Source organism: Chelon labrosus, assembly GCF_963514085.1.
Source record: "Chelon labrosus genome assembly, chromosome: 13".
Classification (NCBI taxonomy): Eukaryota; Metazoa; Chordata; class Actinopteri; order Mugiliformes; family Mugilidae; genus Chelon; species Chelon labrosus.
In genome coordinates this window covers 21,240,610-21,256,045 of record NC_140346.1, presented here as the reverse complement: position 1 = coordinate 21,256,045, position 15,436 = coordinate 21,240,610, and the positions used below count along the sequence as shown (strand labels likewise).

The 15,436-nt window shown below is 43.3% G+C and overlaps 1 protein-coding gene across 1 annotated transcript; it reads right to left on the bottom strand.

Annotated features, from left to right (window-relative positions):
* Positions 1-1,961: 1,961 nt before the first annotated feature.
* On the bottom strand, positions 1,962-6,378 carry rtn4rl1b (reticulon 4 receptor-like 1b; the record flags this gene model as incomplete). Its single annotated transcript, XM_084558214.1, has 3 exons — positions 1,962-2,855; positions 3,210-3,661; positions 6,279-6,378. The coding sequence occupies 3 exons, from the start codon at positions 6,376-6,378 to the stop codon at positions 1,962-1,964; spliced, it is 1,446 nt and encodes a 481-aa protein (XP_084414340.1).
* Positions 6,379-15,436: the final 9,058 nt, after the last annotated feature.

Below are 15,436 nucleotides of genomic sequence, written 5' to 3'. Positions count from 1 at the left end.
GAAGATATAGATTTTAATATCTTTATAAACATTTTTGTACTGTTGACCTTTGATGATAACATATGGAAACCATTTAATTATGGCAAAAAATTAAAAATAACAGAAATAAAAAGAAAGTGGATAGGCATACAGTAGAACAATAAAGAGGGAGGTGAGGAATTATTTGTGCATCGGACAAAGAAAAGAGTCTAAAAATATAACATGAAAAATACGTAAATAAACAAATCACCAGAAAAATATCGAAAACTGAAACGCCCCTCCCGGCAGGAGGAGGAGCGGAAAACCCTGTTATCATCATTGATGTCACTGATATTGTTTTTCTCATAGTAATACAGTAAATGATTAATATCAGCACTGCAAGAAGTCCTCTTGGTACAGTTCACATCATTGATACAAACAACATCTTATCGGTACATCTAAGGGAGGCACGAGAGCTCCAGAAGTACAGCAAGATGTCCCGTTAATAGTCCATCTGCCAGTCTGCAGTTGTCTTGGTCTTAGATCCCCGTGGACAATCAGTTTAATAAAGAGGCATAATTCTTGCTGCATGATCCCAGTTTTGCCATGCTCCATTCAAAATGTTCGTTTAATGGTTTATTGATCACAAAAGTCATTTAAGGTACACACATGTTGTTGTTTTTTTTCGTAGAGACTTGTTCCTGTATCTCTTTGAAGTTTGGAGATTAAGAAAAAAAAGGGGGTGGGTGGTTCCCCACGTTCTCGATGACGAAGGGATGTACTCACTGTGGAGGAATCAGTTCAACGCAACCTCGCGGGGAAACTGAAGAAACCTCCCAAACCCTTGACCTCTAAAGGCTCCTGTCTGCCCTGTAAGCAGGGACCCATGTCTAGGTCCATTTTTGTGTCTTCGAAAAAAATCAAATGAACAACATCTGACACGAGATATAGACAGACTCTTCAATATTCACAGCTTGAGCTCCCAGAGACACACATTGTTTTCCAGGCAAATGAAAATAGCGGATGGCAGTCCTCATCATCTTGAAGCAATTAGCAGCTTAATCTTCAGTTGCACAGAAGGAGAGAGGTGGCTTAAACAAAAGATGCCAGACAGAGCTGCGTGTTGAAATACTGTTAGGCAGAAGGTTTAGTACCTGAAAAAAAGCCAGCATTGTGCAGAGTGCCGTTGATGGATTTTTTTTATTTTTCGGCTTCATACAGTGTATGATCTCACTTGTTGTTCTGTTTATGGCCTTAAAATATCTGTGGCTATACATTTTCACTGGAGTGAGAATGGCAAATTCCTATCTCTGATATTGACTGACAATTTATTGCCATGTTTATGTCTTTGAGCAACAAGGAAGCAACCGTTCGGACTTGCTGTTAGCAATGGGTGCAACAGAAAAATACATTTGGCAGAAAGGATGAGAGCAGGATAAAAACTCACGCTGGAGGCTGTACAAGTTCATCGACTTTCCACTTAAACCTTCTTGATAACAATTTACAAACTCTGAACTCTGAATTAAAGCTCAATGGGGCACTTATAAAGACCTAGCTTATATGTTTCCTAGCTTATACGAGCCAACTAGCTAACAAGCTTCGCCTCACTTGCTCCGTCATCTCTTATCCTTTAGCTCTCTTTTCACCAAATTTTGGTTATCTGAGCTCCAGTCGAGTGAAAAACTAAAATATATAAGACACCAGGACGCACGGTGATGAAATCATACAGGCACTGGCAGTGCAAGCTTTGTCTGCGTTCACCTTTTATCCTCCTCAATCCCTCTGAATTTGTGCTGTGAATTTCTCTTAAAGATGTTTGATGCTTTGATACCTGTTTCAACGGTGAAGCTCCCTACACAATGTTTACACATATAATCCCACTCACACACACACATACATAACAGACACACAGGCCTTATAGTGCAGGAGCAATAGAGGGTCCGAGGGCTGCGTTTTTTCTTTTTCTTTTTTTTGAGATTAGCATAAACTACACCCTCTGAAGGTCAACGGAGAATGTAGTCAGTGTTTGTCACTATCAAGGCCACACAGAGGGTGTAGACATGTAGTAAGGGCTGGGATAACGTTGCCCTGTTGTTGGCTTGCTGAACCCCACTAGGGGGGCGAACAGTGGTCCGGGGGGTGCACTTGTGCTTCCTCCGTGTGACCGTGCCATCCGGGGACGTGTGGTCATGTTTCCCCCCTTCTGTGAAATCTGGGGATGAATCCTCCTTGTCTGCCATGACCTCCTTCGAGTGGTGAACCTCGTTGTCACCCTTCCCCTTGCTCGACCTGTTACGAGGCTTCGTGCAGTTCCGATAACGGCCAGGCCTCGAGGGATGCACTATGTGGGTCTGGCCTCCGGAGCCCACTGCTACCCCACGATTCAAAGACGGATTGACCGTGCCAGATAAATTGTTAGTCTGGGCTCTGGACTCAGAGTTAGGAACAGTCGGCGAGCAGTTGGGGAAGTCCTCCTTGCGCAGCTCCTTGAGGTCTTTCCCGACCATATCAGCCGGCGCGTGGCAACCCACTGAAGACGTCGAGCCTCGGAAACGTTTCAACCACTCCCATAGGGACACTGCCTTGCAGTCACATGACCAGGGGTTGTCATTGAGGCGTAGGTATTCAAGGGCGGGCAGCGTGTCCAGGCACTGTCCAGATAGCTCTATCAGGGAGTTGTTGAACAGGTAGAGGGTGGTGAGACGCTTCAGGTCATGGAAGGCCAAACGGTCGACCCACTCGATCTGGTTTTGGTGCAGAAGCAACCGGTCCAAGGCTCGAAGACCTCTGAAGGTGTTCTGGTTCAGGCTCCACAGACGGTTTCCATGCAAGAACAGGTGGCTCAGGTTGTGCAGATCCATAAATGTGTCATCCTGCAGGAACTTCAGATGATTATCCTGAGGAGGTACAGAGAGCACGCAATTAAATATTACACCGTGTTTTCAGTCCGACATGACTGTATCACTGTGACCTAAAAATTATGTCTAAATGCCAGGGATACATGTTGTGAATCGGCTACACTCACATGGTGTGTCTTGTTTGAATTGCATTTACTACTAACATTGTTTAAACAAATTAAATACTCAATCTGTGATTATTTGTTAAGAGAATAAGCCATTCCTGACCTTACCTTACCTAATGGTAAAGGTAAGGTAAAACAGGGTAACTCTATGACAGAGTTAAACTCTACAGTAGATTCTTAGTGGTGAACTAAATGCATTAAGCTCGAGAAAATGGTGAACAAAGTGTACCTGCAAGTAAAGGTACTGCAGATTTCTGAGGCCTTTGAAGATGTTGTTTGGAAGTGAACTGAGCCCACAGCGGTACAGGTGAAGTGCGTTGAGCCGACTCAGCCCGTGGAAGGTGTCTTCAGCCAAGGTGCGCAGGTGTCGGTTGTCTCCTAGGTCCAACTCCTCCAGCAATGTGAAGCCATGAAACGTGGAGGGTTCAATGTATGTGATGTTGTTGGAGTAAATCCAGAGAGTGACGGTGTTGGTGCTGAAGTGGCCCTGCAGTAAGCGGTGGATCTTATTGTTCTGCAAGAAGATGCGTTCGCTGTCGGGAGGAATACCTTCGGGAACCGTCAGGAAGTTGTGGGCTTGGCAGGAGACCGTGCTGGGCGCAGTGTAGCAGATACAGTGGCGGGGGCAGGACCAGGAAAACTCCAGGCCACAGAGAACCAGCAGGAACTCCAGCCCACAGCCTGCAAAGAGAACACACACGAAAGTAATGAGTGACAGGAAGGTTGAGAAAGACGGGCGATTTCGAAAAAGACACAAAATAAAAGAAAACTTTTTTTTTTATCTGACATTTAGAGTTTGTGCCTCTGCATCTTGTTCAAAAAGGTTAAATATATATGAGTGATCGACGGTAATGCTTATGGCCTTTAGATGCTCTATTATAGCAATTTTGCACTGTACAAAAAATGGCAACCAATCTAATGAGAATGTCCTTAGGTTTGCAGGTGTTCAGATAGTATACACCGATCAGCCACAAAATTATGACTACCAACAGGAGAAGTCAATAACATTGACCGTCTTGTGACAATACAATGTTCTGCTGGGAAATTTTCGGACCTGGCATTCATTCGTGTGGATGTTACTTAGACATGTACCACCCACCTAGACCAGACCAGGCACCCCCACCCCATAGCAATGACACTCCTTGATGGAAGTAGCCATCACCAGCAGGATGCAGCCTGACACGGGCACACACGCAAAAACAGTTTAGGAATAACTCAAAAAAGATGAAGGTGTTGACCTGGCCTCCAAATTCACTAGATCCCAAACTGATCAAGTATCTGTGGGATGCTCTGGAACAAGCTTGATCCACAGAGGCCCCTCCCCTCAACCCATAGGACCCAAAGGCCCACCACTAACAACATCTTGTTGCTAGACACCACAGGACACCCTCAGAAGACCCATGTCCATTCTGTGATGAGTCACAACTGTTTTGGAGTCACAAGGGAGACTTACACAATGTTAGGACATTATATCTCTTTATCCATGCTGCTGCTGCTGCGGCTAAAAATGATCTGTTTTTTACAAAGCGTTGACACTGGCTTTCTGATTGTTTCTACACAGGGAACAGAGTGCGCTACGCTTATGGACCTTCTTGCTGACGGTTTACAGCCCGAAATCCACTGAGTGTGTTTAGGCCCACAATGAGGACTCTATTGAAGAGAGCAAACAATAACACCTGCTCCACTGAGTCACAAGATTTCTCAGTGAAGCTGACTGGATCCCTGATGCAAGGCTCTCGTCTGATACAACACATGCAGCTATTTCAGAAATTACCCTTTCCAATATTCTGTCACCTTCGGGAAATGCATTATTAAGAGTCCGATTCCCTCCCTGAATCCATTGGCGCTTCTTTGCAAGGAGAGGAAGCTGCAATCACTCCCTTTGTGTTGTTAAATGGGCTGTGGAATGCTTATTTAAACTTATAGTGAGCTGCTCTGAGGAGCTTTCTGATCAGCGATGTGACTCCCCAGATCCTTGAGATGGGAGATGCGACTTATCTGAACTGTCTCATCTGAAAAGAGCACAACTCACAGCCCATCATGAATGCTCCATCCGACAAACCCCTGGCTGTCTTCTCCTCGATTTATTATTCACAGCATAGTGGAGGCTTGATTCACTGCCTCTAATCGATATGCCTCTGTTGCTTTGTAACTCAGCCTGTAATCCTGGTTCTTTTATGCTGGAAATTCAGGAGCAGAATTACTCTTCGCCAGGAGACAGCCCTATTTATCTGAATGTATTTTCTTGCCAAACTGTGGCTAAGCTGTGACATTCAGTGTCTGACTCCACTGACCTTTAACAGTAATTCTCTGTGTCTAGCTGCAGAGCTGGAGCATGGGAGCCGTGTGTCACCTGAACAGGAGTGTGCTCTCTCGGGCACGGATCTAATCCTATTTGTTAAGCCATGCCACTGGGCAACAATGGAAATGCATGCATCCTCCGAAACCAGAAATGTGCTCACTAAATGAGGTGATTCTTCACGGTTGAGCACTGTCAAAAGGTTGGAGTGTGTGTTCATGTTCATGTGCGCTGGTATGCGGGCGAATTGTGTCGCGCTGGAGACCGTGACTCGGCGTGAGAGAACTACAAAAGGCCTTATCTTTATTTAGACTTCTGATGCTACTGTCATGACCTGCATCAGGACATGAATCGTTCAGCTATATCCAGATTCTTCACACCGCGAAGACTAAACAAGAAAGCCGTTTCCCTCTTTTGTCACTCAGCGGGTGCTTGTTTTTTTGTTTTTTTTTCACCTCCTATCTCAATCCGGCTCTCCGTTTGCCATTTCCATGAAGACGTATCAAGCATGGCACCAACTGACTGAGTAAATAGATGAAAACGTTTTGCATTACTCCTGGGAAATAAAGCTTTGCCTTATTCCTCAGACAAATAAGACAAGACACAGTAAATTTTCCAGCCACTCTTGTGGGAACATTTGCATTAAGCAGCGTTCACCAGGTACTTGAGATGCAGCATTGTAATCATTTAATTTGGTGTTGGTTCACATTTTATCAGTCTATTGACCCTCACAGTAAAAGCATTTTATAGAAGAACTCACAAAATAAGACAAAAGGGGATCGGCCTTTTTTCTTTTCTGCTGTTTCTGAGATAAGATGATACTTTCTTCAATCACATGTCTTAGCAGGAAGCCGTCCAAGAGATCCCATTATTCACGAAACTGATATCCACACTTGAGTAATTATTTTTTTTGAGGCCTTAAACTATTTCCATTAACACCTTACTTCATGCATGTCTTCGGTGGAATTAGGTAGCGGATTTCTAACGGGGGGAAATTACCCGAGCGGGCGAGAGACAGACAGTGATAAGCGTGATGCGCGGGGGAAAGCGGCGAGGAGGGGAGGATGAGAATGTAGATGCTGCCGAGATAGTGAGACATTTTGAATCAGTGATCTGCTAATCATGTTGGACACATAAGGATGCGCCTCCGCTCGCCTCACTCCGCTCAGCTTGTTTGTAATAGATTCTTTACCCTGCTAAATTTGTTCCTCTAAAATGGCTGTTTTCACCACTTTGCCAAATACCGTACTTCTATTTGGAAAGGAAAAAAAAAAAATCATAGTAGGTGTAACATCTTCCTCTATTACTTCCCTATCATTTTTTTTTTTTTTTCATTTCTTTTTGCATCATCTCAGGCGAGTCTCTTTATGTAAACGCTCTTTACGTGGCAAGAATATCTCAGACACACTTGTTTTATACATGCAGACTGGAAGGCAAGGGAGCAAAATAACTTTCCCCCCAGTTTTCATCCACAATCAGGACATTTATTGGGTTTTTTTTTCCAGCTGGCATAACTTGCATTTGCTTTGGAGACTCTCTGATCTCAGCACCCCAATCCCTTGCACCACTAAACACCACACCAAACGCAGATGCAGACATAAATGCACAAACACGCATAAACGCAGCATCATGAATGTGGCTTACCGCTTCTTCTCTAAGACATACATTGTCAAGCACTGACGCATACTTTACGTGGGGTTCAGGAGTGAATGAGGCAGATCATGTCAGTGTGACGAGCACAAAGGAATGAATGACTCTTGCTTACAGCGAGACTGGCTTTCAGCCGCGCGCAGAGGGAGAAATAAGTATTATGCGGGAACGCTGTACTTAAATGAAAATGTAAAAAATTAATGTGTGTCGTAACCGCATTGTGCGCTCACACAATAAGCCATTCAGCTCAGATTGTATTATATAAATAGCTTTGGACACGACGGAGCATATATTCTGCCAATAGTGCCTATTGGAATTTGGCAGAATAAAGGATAGGCTCTGAAAGAGTGATAATGTGTTTTTGGAAAAGAAAAGGCGCTGCTATTTCTGGCAGGATTCTGGCCTGTGTATTAACACTCTCGTCACAAGTCTTTCACCTCCAAGTCCCTGGCTATGAAGTTTCCCCATCAACCCCGTTTCCCTCCCCACAGAAGCTATTGATAGCTTTTCACAGGGATAATCATGTTTGACCTCTCGACCCCGTCGTCGCCAAGTTTCCTCTTTTTCTTTTGCGGGTGCAGAAATGGAAAAGGATAAATAAATGAATAAAACAGAATGGTGCGGGTCCCCTGACAGACAATGAGACGTGACTGTGTAGAATATCAATGAAACACAGTTCACACTAGATTTGCCCTCATGAATAACACATCTCTGCTAATAGGAGAGAAATGGGACGTCTGTAAAGCTGCGTGACTTTGCCCATCATTAGACTGGACAAACTCAATTTCCTGTGTCTCTCCGAAGACCCTGATAAGCGCCGCGGTGTTTTTGCTCCCACTATTGGCTGGTTCTAAATAATGTCTCGACGCGCTCCGCACTCAAAAGGTGTTTGTAATCACGCTCGTGCACGCGGCGGCGGCGAGGCAGTGTGTTAGATTATTGATTAAAAGGAAGCCATTCTTCTGAGGAGCGCGGCTTCAAACGCGGCTGACAAAATGTGGGTAGTGTTAATATTTCTCATCAGAGCTGTGGATAATTACTCTCTGTATAATTCTCGAGCATGTTATTGATGCAATTAACAAATAACTTTTTAACCAGGGTTCAGCAGCGGGGTCACATCTCAGTCACCCTCTAATCAGCTGTTGCGGCTATTTTAACATCATCCAATACTTCCTCTCCTCATCAAACATTTACCTTCACATAGTTGTGGTCGTTCCTTGTCAATGATGATGATGATCTTGGATTTATACCTATCAGGCATAACATTATGACCACCTTCTTAATATTGTGTAGGTCTCCCTTGTTGCCTCCAAAACAGTTGTGACTCATCAGAGAATGGATATGGACCTTCTGAGGGTGTCCTGTGGTGTCTGGCAACAGAATGGTGTTAGTGGGGTCCTTTGGTTCCTATGGGTTGAGGGGAGGGTCCTCTGTGGATCATCCCACAGATACTTGATCAGTTTGGGATCTAGTGAATTTGGAGGCCAGGTCAACACCTTGTGCTGTTCTTCATATTTTTTGAGTTGTTCCTAAACTGTTTTTGTGTCTGTGTCAGGCTGCATCCTGCTGGGGATGGCTGCTGCCATCAAGGAGTGTCATTGCTATGGGGTGGGGGTGCCTGGTCTGGTCTAGGTGGGTGTTACATGTCTAAGTAACATCCACATGAATGCAAGGTCCAAACGTTTCCCAGCAGAACATTGTACTGTCACAAAATGGTCAATGTTATTTACTTCTCCTGTCAGTGGTCATAATGTTGTGCCTGTTCGGTGTATGTTGTGAAGAAATTCCACCGAAATTCACTGGAGAACATCTGGATTGCTCCACTTTCCGTATTATTTGCCTTTCTACTGCCACTTTTACTCCATACATATATGTGTCAATCCATTCATTCATACGTCTGCCTTATGCATTTAAATTGTAATCAGTCAGTGTTTAACAGACTTCAACAAACAATTTAAAAACATCAAGAAACTGCAATACTCATAAGACCATATGGTCGTATATAAATGGGTTTTTACATGAAATCATTTTCTTTGTCCCTTAGATTATATAAGACTTGATTTCACAGTGAGCTGAACAATGCTGTGAATAGAATATCAGCCTCTGACATTGCCAGTATGGGTCAGGGAATGCGTATTTATCTTAATTTGCAGGGCTGGAACAAAAGCACAACAGCAAGTATTTATTCTTAAAAGATAAAGACGGAGCAATAATGGCACGCGCACAATACTTTCACTCAAGCTCTCGCTCTCATTAGCATTTTTAAAGAATTTCTCTGTCGACTTGTTGAAAATACTGATTACCCGCATTGTTTTCTGAGTCAAGCAGACTCACACACGAACGCCCCTGCCAACATCTGTGACCAGCAGCATTTGCCTGGGAGTATTTGTTTTTTGTCTCTCTCTCCCTCGCTCTGTCTTTTTCTTTTTTCTTTTTCTTTTTTTTTTTCGGGTTTTGACTGCAGAACGTTATAGATTTCGTCTCATTTGCGATTCCACGGCCCCCACTGCAGGCGATATTGCCTCATAAGGTTGTCTGACTATTCTTCTAGAGAATGAAAGGAAAATGGGCAAGAACAATGACGATGGTGAAATACTTTAGAAATGCAGCATAGAAAAGAAATATTTCAGAAATGCATTGCATCGCTATTCTCCCGGTGCAGAGGCAACGCGTTTCTGTCTGTATTCCAGCAGCATCATAAGCAGTCTGATTTCTTGTCTCATGTCAGCATGCCACAAATAAATTAGGTCAAATAAATTGATAGTGTAATTAGTATATACAATACATTTATAAAATATTAAGAAGACCCTATCTTATTTTTCCCAAATCCTCATCTGAGTTTCCTCGTCTCCATTTTCTTTCTTGTGATTCATTTAGACAGATTTAGTCAGAACATCGTTAAAATGTTCAGAGGCCCAAATTATAAGGCACAAGCTGTTTTGCAGGCCGGCAGGACTTTGGCTATTGATTTGCATTTGTTTTACCACGAGTATCGGGCACAGTGTGTGTGTGCCGCGAAGCTGTCGACAGCCTTCAACGCCGTCATCACTTCCTGCACATTATTTATAATTTGAAGCTCTTCTGTCGGGCTTGGCTTCCTCTCAAAGGGCCGAGCGGCTCCGTGTCTCTGATTGCATCCCTGCCAAGGCGGGAGAACGGCAAAAAGTAAAGCAGGTGAGGATTTAAGTCCAGTCACATATCAGGCTGGCACAGAGAGCGCCAACTTACATCAATGTTAAATATACCAGTGGGGTTTGCCACATTATTGATATTTATAACCTGCTGCATTGTGGCTGTTTTGTGTTCAGCTGGCCCTTTCAACAATCTCTTTACTACAGAATAAAAATAATGAACAAAAATTAATCAAATAAGTTCCAGAGCAAATCATGAGTCTGCAAAGTAAACAATCCCAGCAGTCTCTCTGACGACTGAGACTCTTAAAGTGCTTAAAGTGCTACTTAACACACAAGCACATAAAGGGAAGCAAACCAGAAGGAGGTTAAACATAAACTGAGGCTGAGATGATGTGAGTGACAGCAGTGCTTCTCTGGCAGAAGATTCAGGGGGCCTGAAAAAGCAAGCGGCACCATATGGAGCACGTACAGAATAAAGAGATTTGTGGAAAGCGTTCAAGTGAATAAAGCTTATTAATTTCAAAGATGGAATCCGGAGCCTGTGAGAAGCCAGGTAGAGATGTGGACGGCTGATGGATGAGCTGTTCACAGATGTTTAATGCTGACATTTTAATTAACAGACTTAAGTTTCCAGAGGCACAGCTGTACCTGCTGGTCTTTTACTTGTGATTGTTTCAGAGTACTCCGGTGAACGCTGATAGATGCCACACACCAGGCGCACAGCGCACACACCGCCCGTGCACAAATGTACACGGGCACACTAGCGGGAGCAACACTATCAGCCACCAACTACATTCATTCATCATGACAGCACAAAGCCAAATGATTCAAATATATTGCACTCCCTGTGGCGGTATTGCACTGCGCTGGCCAAACTAAACTAATGGTTCTGCCAAACCTATATAAATCATCCAAAGTGCATCCATATGTAGTTCATATACTGTAGTTCTATTAAAGTGATAGAGAGCATTCATAATGCAATTCCCGTTGGTGGAGTGGATAATAATTATCTTTCATATTGATAGTCCGCGGCTCTCCGAGGTGTTTAGGAGCTTTAACTCCTCATATGTAAAGAAAATACCGTCTGCCTCACAGTATGAATGTCAGTGTCATCTCGCAGGGCGTTTTACTGAAATCCATCTGCCTCGTTATCACAACATATGGCATATTCCAGCTGGATTTATTTCTGAATGAAAGGGCAGCTACACATGTATCATACATATGAGACCCCAGAGGGTTAACAAGCCCCTTCTTTAAGATTTATGCAACAGGAGACTTCATGAATCTTTTGGACATTTTGCAAGAGAGCAGTTTGCTTTCTGTGACAAGTAGAAGTCAAGCAACATTTCCTTTCGTCATGATAGAGTTGTAAACGTCAGTCAGTTGAGCAACTAGGATGTCTGTTTAACAGCAATGTTAATTAATTCTTCACCAAGGTAAAGGTATGGTTTCTTATTTGTTATAGTTTAAGTTCAAAAAAGCCTGTTTACCTCTTGTGCAATTATTATTATAAAATTAGGAACAAAATAATGATTTATAAACAGCAATTAAAATTGACAAACTACCCAAAATGTGGTGAAATTTCTATTTTTATTCCAAACTTTATCACATTTAGCGTCTTTTTAAGACAGATCACTGACTTCACGACATTACTGACCGTTCAGATCTGACCAGTCTGCTGCAGTCCTGTTTGAACGTCAGTGAAACTCTGGATTTAGTGGCCAGAATAAAATAGACGTAATTTGGATAATCCATGATCTTATTGTATTGATAAAATCATGTTTAACTGTTATGGTGTCTTTTTAGAGTGGGGCTAAGTACATTTGAAGCCGACTTAAGACAAACCTAAAGGCTGTGACGCACCAAACTGAGCGTCTTTGACTCTAGTTTTTGGGTCCTTGCACCATCGCTGGCAGTCTGACCCCCTGTCGACAGCTTTTTCTGCATGTTGGCAGCGGCGGAGCTTAGCGAACCAATGCATGGGAATAGAAACTTAAGTGACAAAGTGTATTTTCTTGTAGGGCAGACATTTGATTTTGAGCTTCCTCTCATCTGAACATTCAAATACATAAATACTTTCACACACCAGAATGAAACTGTAGACCAACTGATCAGCAGGATTTAACGGAGGCCAGCCTTGTGCGACAGCTTGTAAACTCTTCCCAGCTTCTTCTGGTTTCTCCTTTTTGAATCAGTAATAGGGACTACTGCCATCTACTGGTATGAAGAGTTATTTTTTTTTCGTGCAGGCACAGCACCATAGACTGTATAAAGATTCAAAAGTGAAGCCAAAGCAAGTAGAGCTCCCCCTGGTGGCTGGCTGCAGTATAGGTCATAAGCTCCACCCCCTCCATGTTAGTGGATGGGACTTGGGCTGAACTAAAACACTTAAGTACAGGTCAAATAAAATTATTTCAGCAATGGTTTCAGTCCTTTTAGGTAGTTAATATAATACTGATGCATACTCAGGTGTCCATTTTTTCTGATTTGGTTTTAGTTAGTTATTTGCCGCTATAGAAACAGGATCTTGTACGACCATGAGAGTTGGGAAAGAAAAAAAAAGTACATTGTATAATCCAACATTTCTTTGTAACTGGTGGAGGTAGAGCAGAGTGCAGTAATTAAACTAAACACGAGTGAGTCTGGTGGAAGTGTGTTCAGTGCGTCGCAAGATGGTGCCGCCCATATCCCGGGAAAATAGCGTCAGTTTGGCGAATGCAAGGAAGTGGGGACATGTTGTCCATATTCATATGCAATCTATGGTTTGCATGGACAATTTGAGATTCCACCGTGTTTACATCTACTTTTGGTCAGTTTGACTCATGCGAGGGAGTGGGGACGTGTTGTCCATATTTATATACAGTCTATGCACTGAACGCACGTGCCAGCTGATCATTGCCTGTAGCATTTGCGATGCATTCAAGTGCAACTATTTGTTCCAGAACTACCAGTCCTCTTTGCCTTTAATGCAAATTCGTTGTGCCCGTACCTTTCACACTTAACTCTAATTAGATGGACTATTATTCTGCTTCCTGTGCCACACGCTTGATACTGGAGTTATACTCTGTTAAAACTCCCAGAGATTTTAGCTGACTTCATAAGTTTCTGCAGCTGACTGGGCAATTGTCAGTCTGCCCGGCTCGTCCAGTCACCGCTTCTTGTTCAGTCATGCACGTGTAAGTCAGTGACAGAGTGCAGCACAGCCAATCATTGTGTGTCTCTGTCAAAGTGACAGCTAAGTTGTGATGATGCTGACAGCGAGCAGGCAGAAACAGAGGAAGGCAGCAAAAGTTACTCTACACTGCACTGCAGAGACTCTACCTTAGCTAATAGAGAAGTGCGGGGGAGAATGGGAGAAGAAAGGAGGTTGTTTTAAAGTGTAACAATGCACATGGGGAAACATGTATACAGAAATGGTACTGGAGTTACTCCATGAACCAGAGGACCTGGTTACAAGCCCTGTGTCAGCAAGCATCTGCCAGATACAGAATCTGAGCAAGGCATTGAATCATTACCAGCTCCAGGGCTGCTGCTCTTTTACTGACCCTGTGCTTTGATGTTTCTGCAGAAGGGGCCAAGCAAAATATTGAAATTTCCCCACGGAGTTAATAAATTAACAGAATGTTTAGAAAAGCAGAGCAGAATGACCAGCGCAGGGTTGCAGCCAAATGTAAAAATGATTAATTTCTCCTTCTGGGATTCATACAGCCACACAAAAATATAATAAACTATTATTTATAACGTTCCAATCAGTCTAATAGCACGCCGATACACCCTATAATTTGTCTCAATCTGTTCTGGGTATTTTTTATTTTTTATTTCAGTGCCCTTCATTTCAAATACCTGTCAGCTGAAACACAATAATTGTCGCGTGGACGGCCTGAGAGCAGTTTTTACTGCCTGACTTAACAATGTCCATGTGCTATCGTGAATAATTTCCCATTATTTCCCAAACAAATATTCAGTTTGTTTTAGCTGTTGAATTGTTATTGCTGCTCACTTACCAACAAAATACAGAGTGAATTGTGTTGCAGAGTGTTTTATTAACTCGCAGAGATTTTCTTCCCCAGTGTCAACAGAGCCTCTGTTCCTTCATCTCGTCCTCAAGTTTTACAATTTTACATCAAACATTGTTATGATTCAATCTTTGGTTTAGCTTCTTAAAAGGTTCAGATTAAATCTGCACCCTGTCAACATTTGTAGATATGTCAATCACTGAGCTCCTGCACACACAGACACACAACATATTGTGGCTACGGTTCGTGCCACTAAAAGCTTTTTTGGGATTAATGATTTAGAAGCTGCATAGCTCTGCCGGGGGGACCATCAGGTCAGTATAGACCCCTACCTGCATGAGAAAGGTGGCCTTTTCCAGTTCACTGCTCTCCACCTCATGGTACCCTTTACATGTTTCTTTTAAAACAAACTGTAAGGCACCTTCCTGCTGCTGCAGCTGCCTCCTTGCATACAAACCTCACGCGCCCTAGATTCACCAGATCAATTATTCATAGCAGGTGAGAGTTTGGTGCTCCTTGTACGTGGAGGCACACACACACACACACACTCGCACACATACAGAGAGTTTCAAAAGTCTCAACTAATGGCTTCAAAGAGGCAAGGAGAAATGTGAAATCAACCAGAAAAGCGTGCGCAGGAACTGCAATGTATTGTGGCTCATTAGTTCAAGAGATAGAAGGATGACCAGGAGATGAAGAAGACTCACACGGTGAAAACCTGAGCTAAAAGACGACCCCGAGGGAGGAAATAACACACAGCCCAGGTATGAGTACTGTATGTAGAGTGCTACATCCATCTGTCCACACAATATATGAATACCTATAACTCATGAAGTAACCTATATGCTATAGGCTGACTGTACTGGATGAGTGAATTGAAGGCGCACTCACATGAGCCTCTCGCTACCTGTAGATTTAAAAGGTTTTTGAAAGGTTATGATTGAGCCAATCATTCACAATAATGCATGCACCATAATGCACTTTGCAGTTTACCCCAATCAGGCATAACATTATGACCACCTTCTTAATGTTGTGTAGGTCTCTCTTGTTCCTCCAAAACAGTTGTGACTCATCAGAGAATGGACATGGATCTTCTGAGGGGGGGCCTGCGGTGTCTAGCAACAGGATGTTGTAAGTGGGGGCTTTGGGTCCTATGGAGGGGAGGGGCCTCTGTGGATCATCTCACAGATACTTGATCAGTTTGGGATCTAGTGAATTTGGAGGCCAGGTCAACACCTTGTGCTGTTCTTCATGTTTTTTAAGTTGTTCCTAAACAGTGTCAGGCTGCATCCAGCTGGGGATGGCTGCTGTCATCAAGGAGTGTCATTGCTATGGGGTGAGGGTGTCTGGTCTGGTC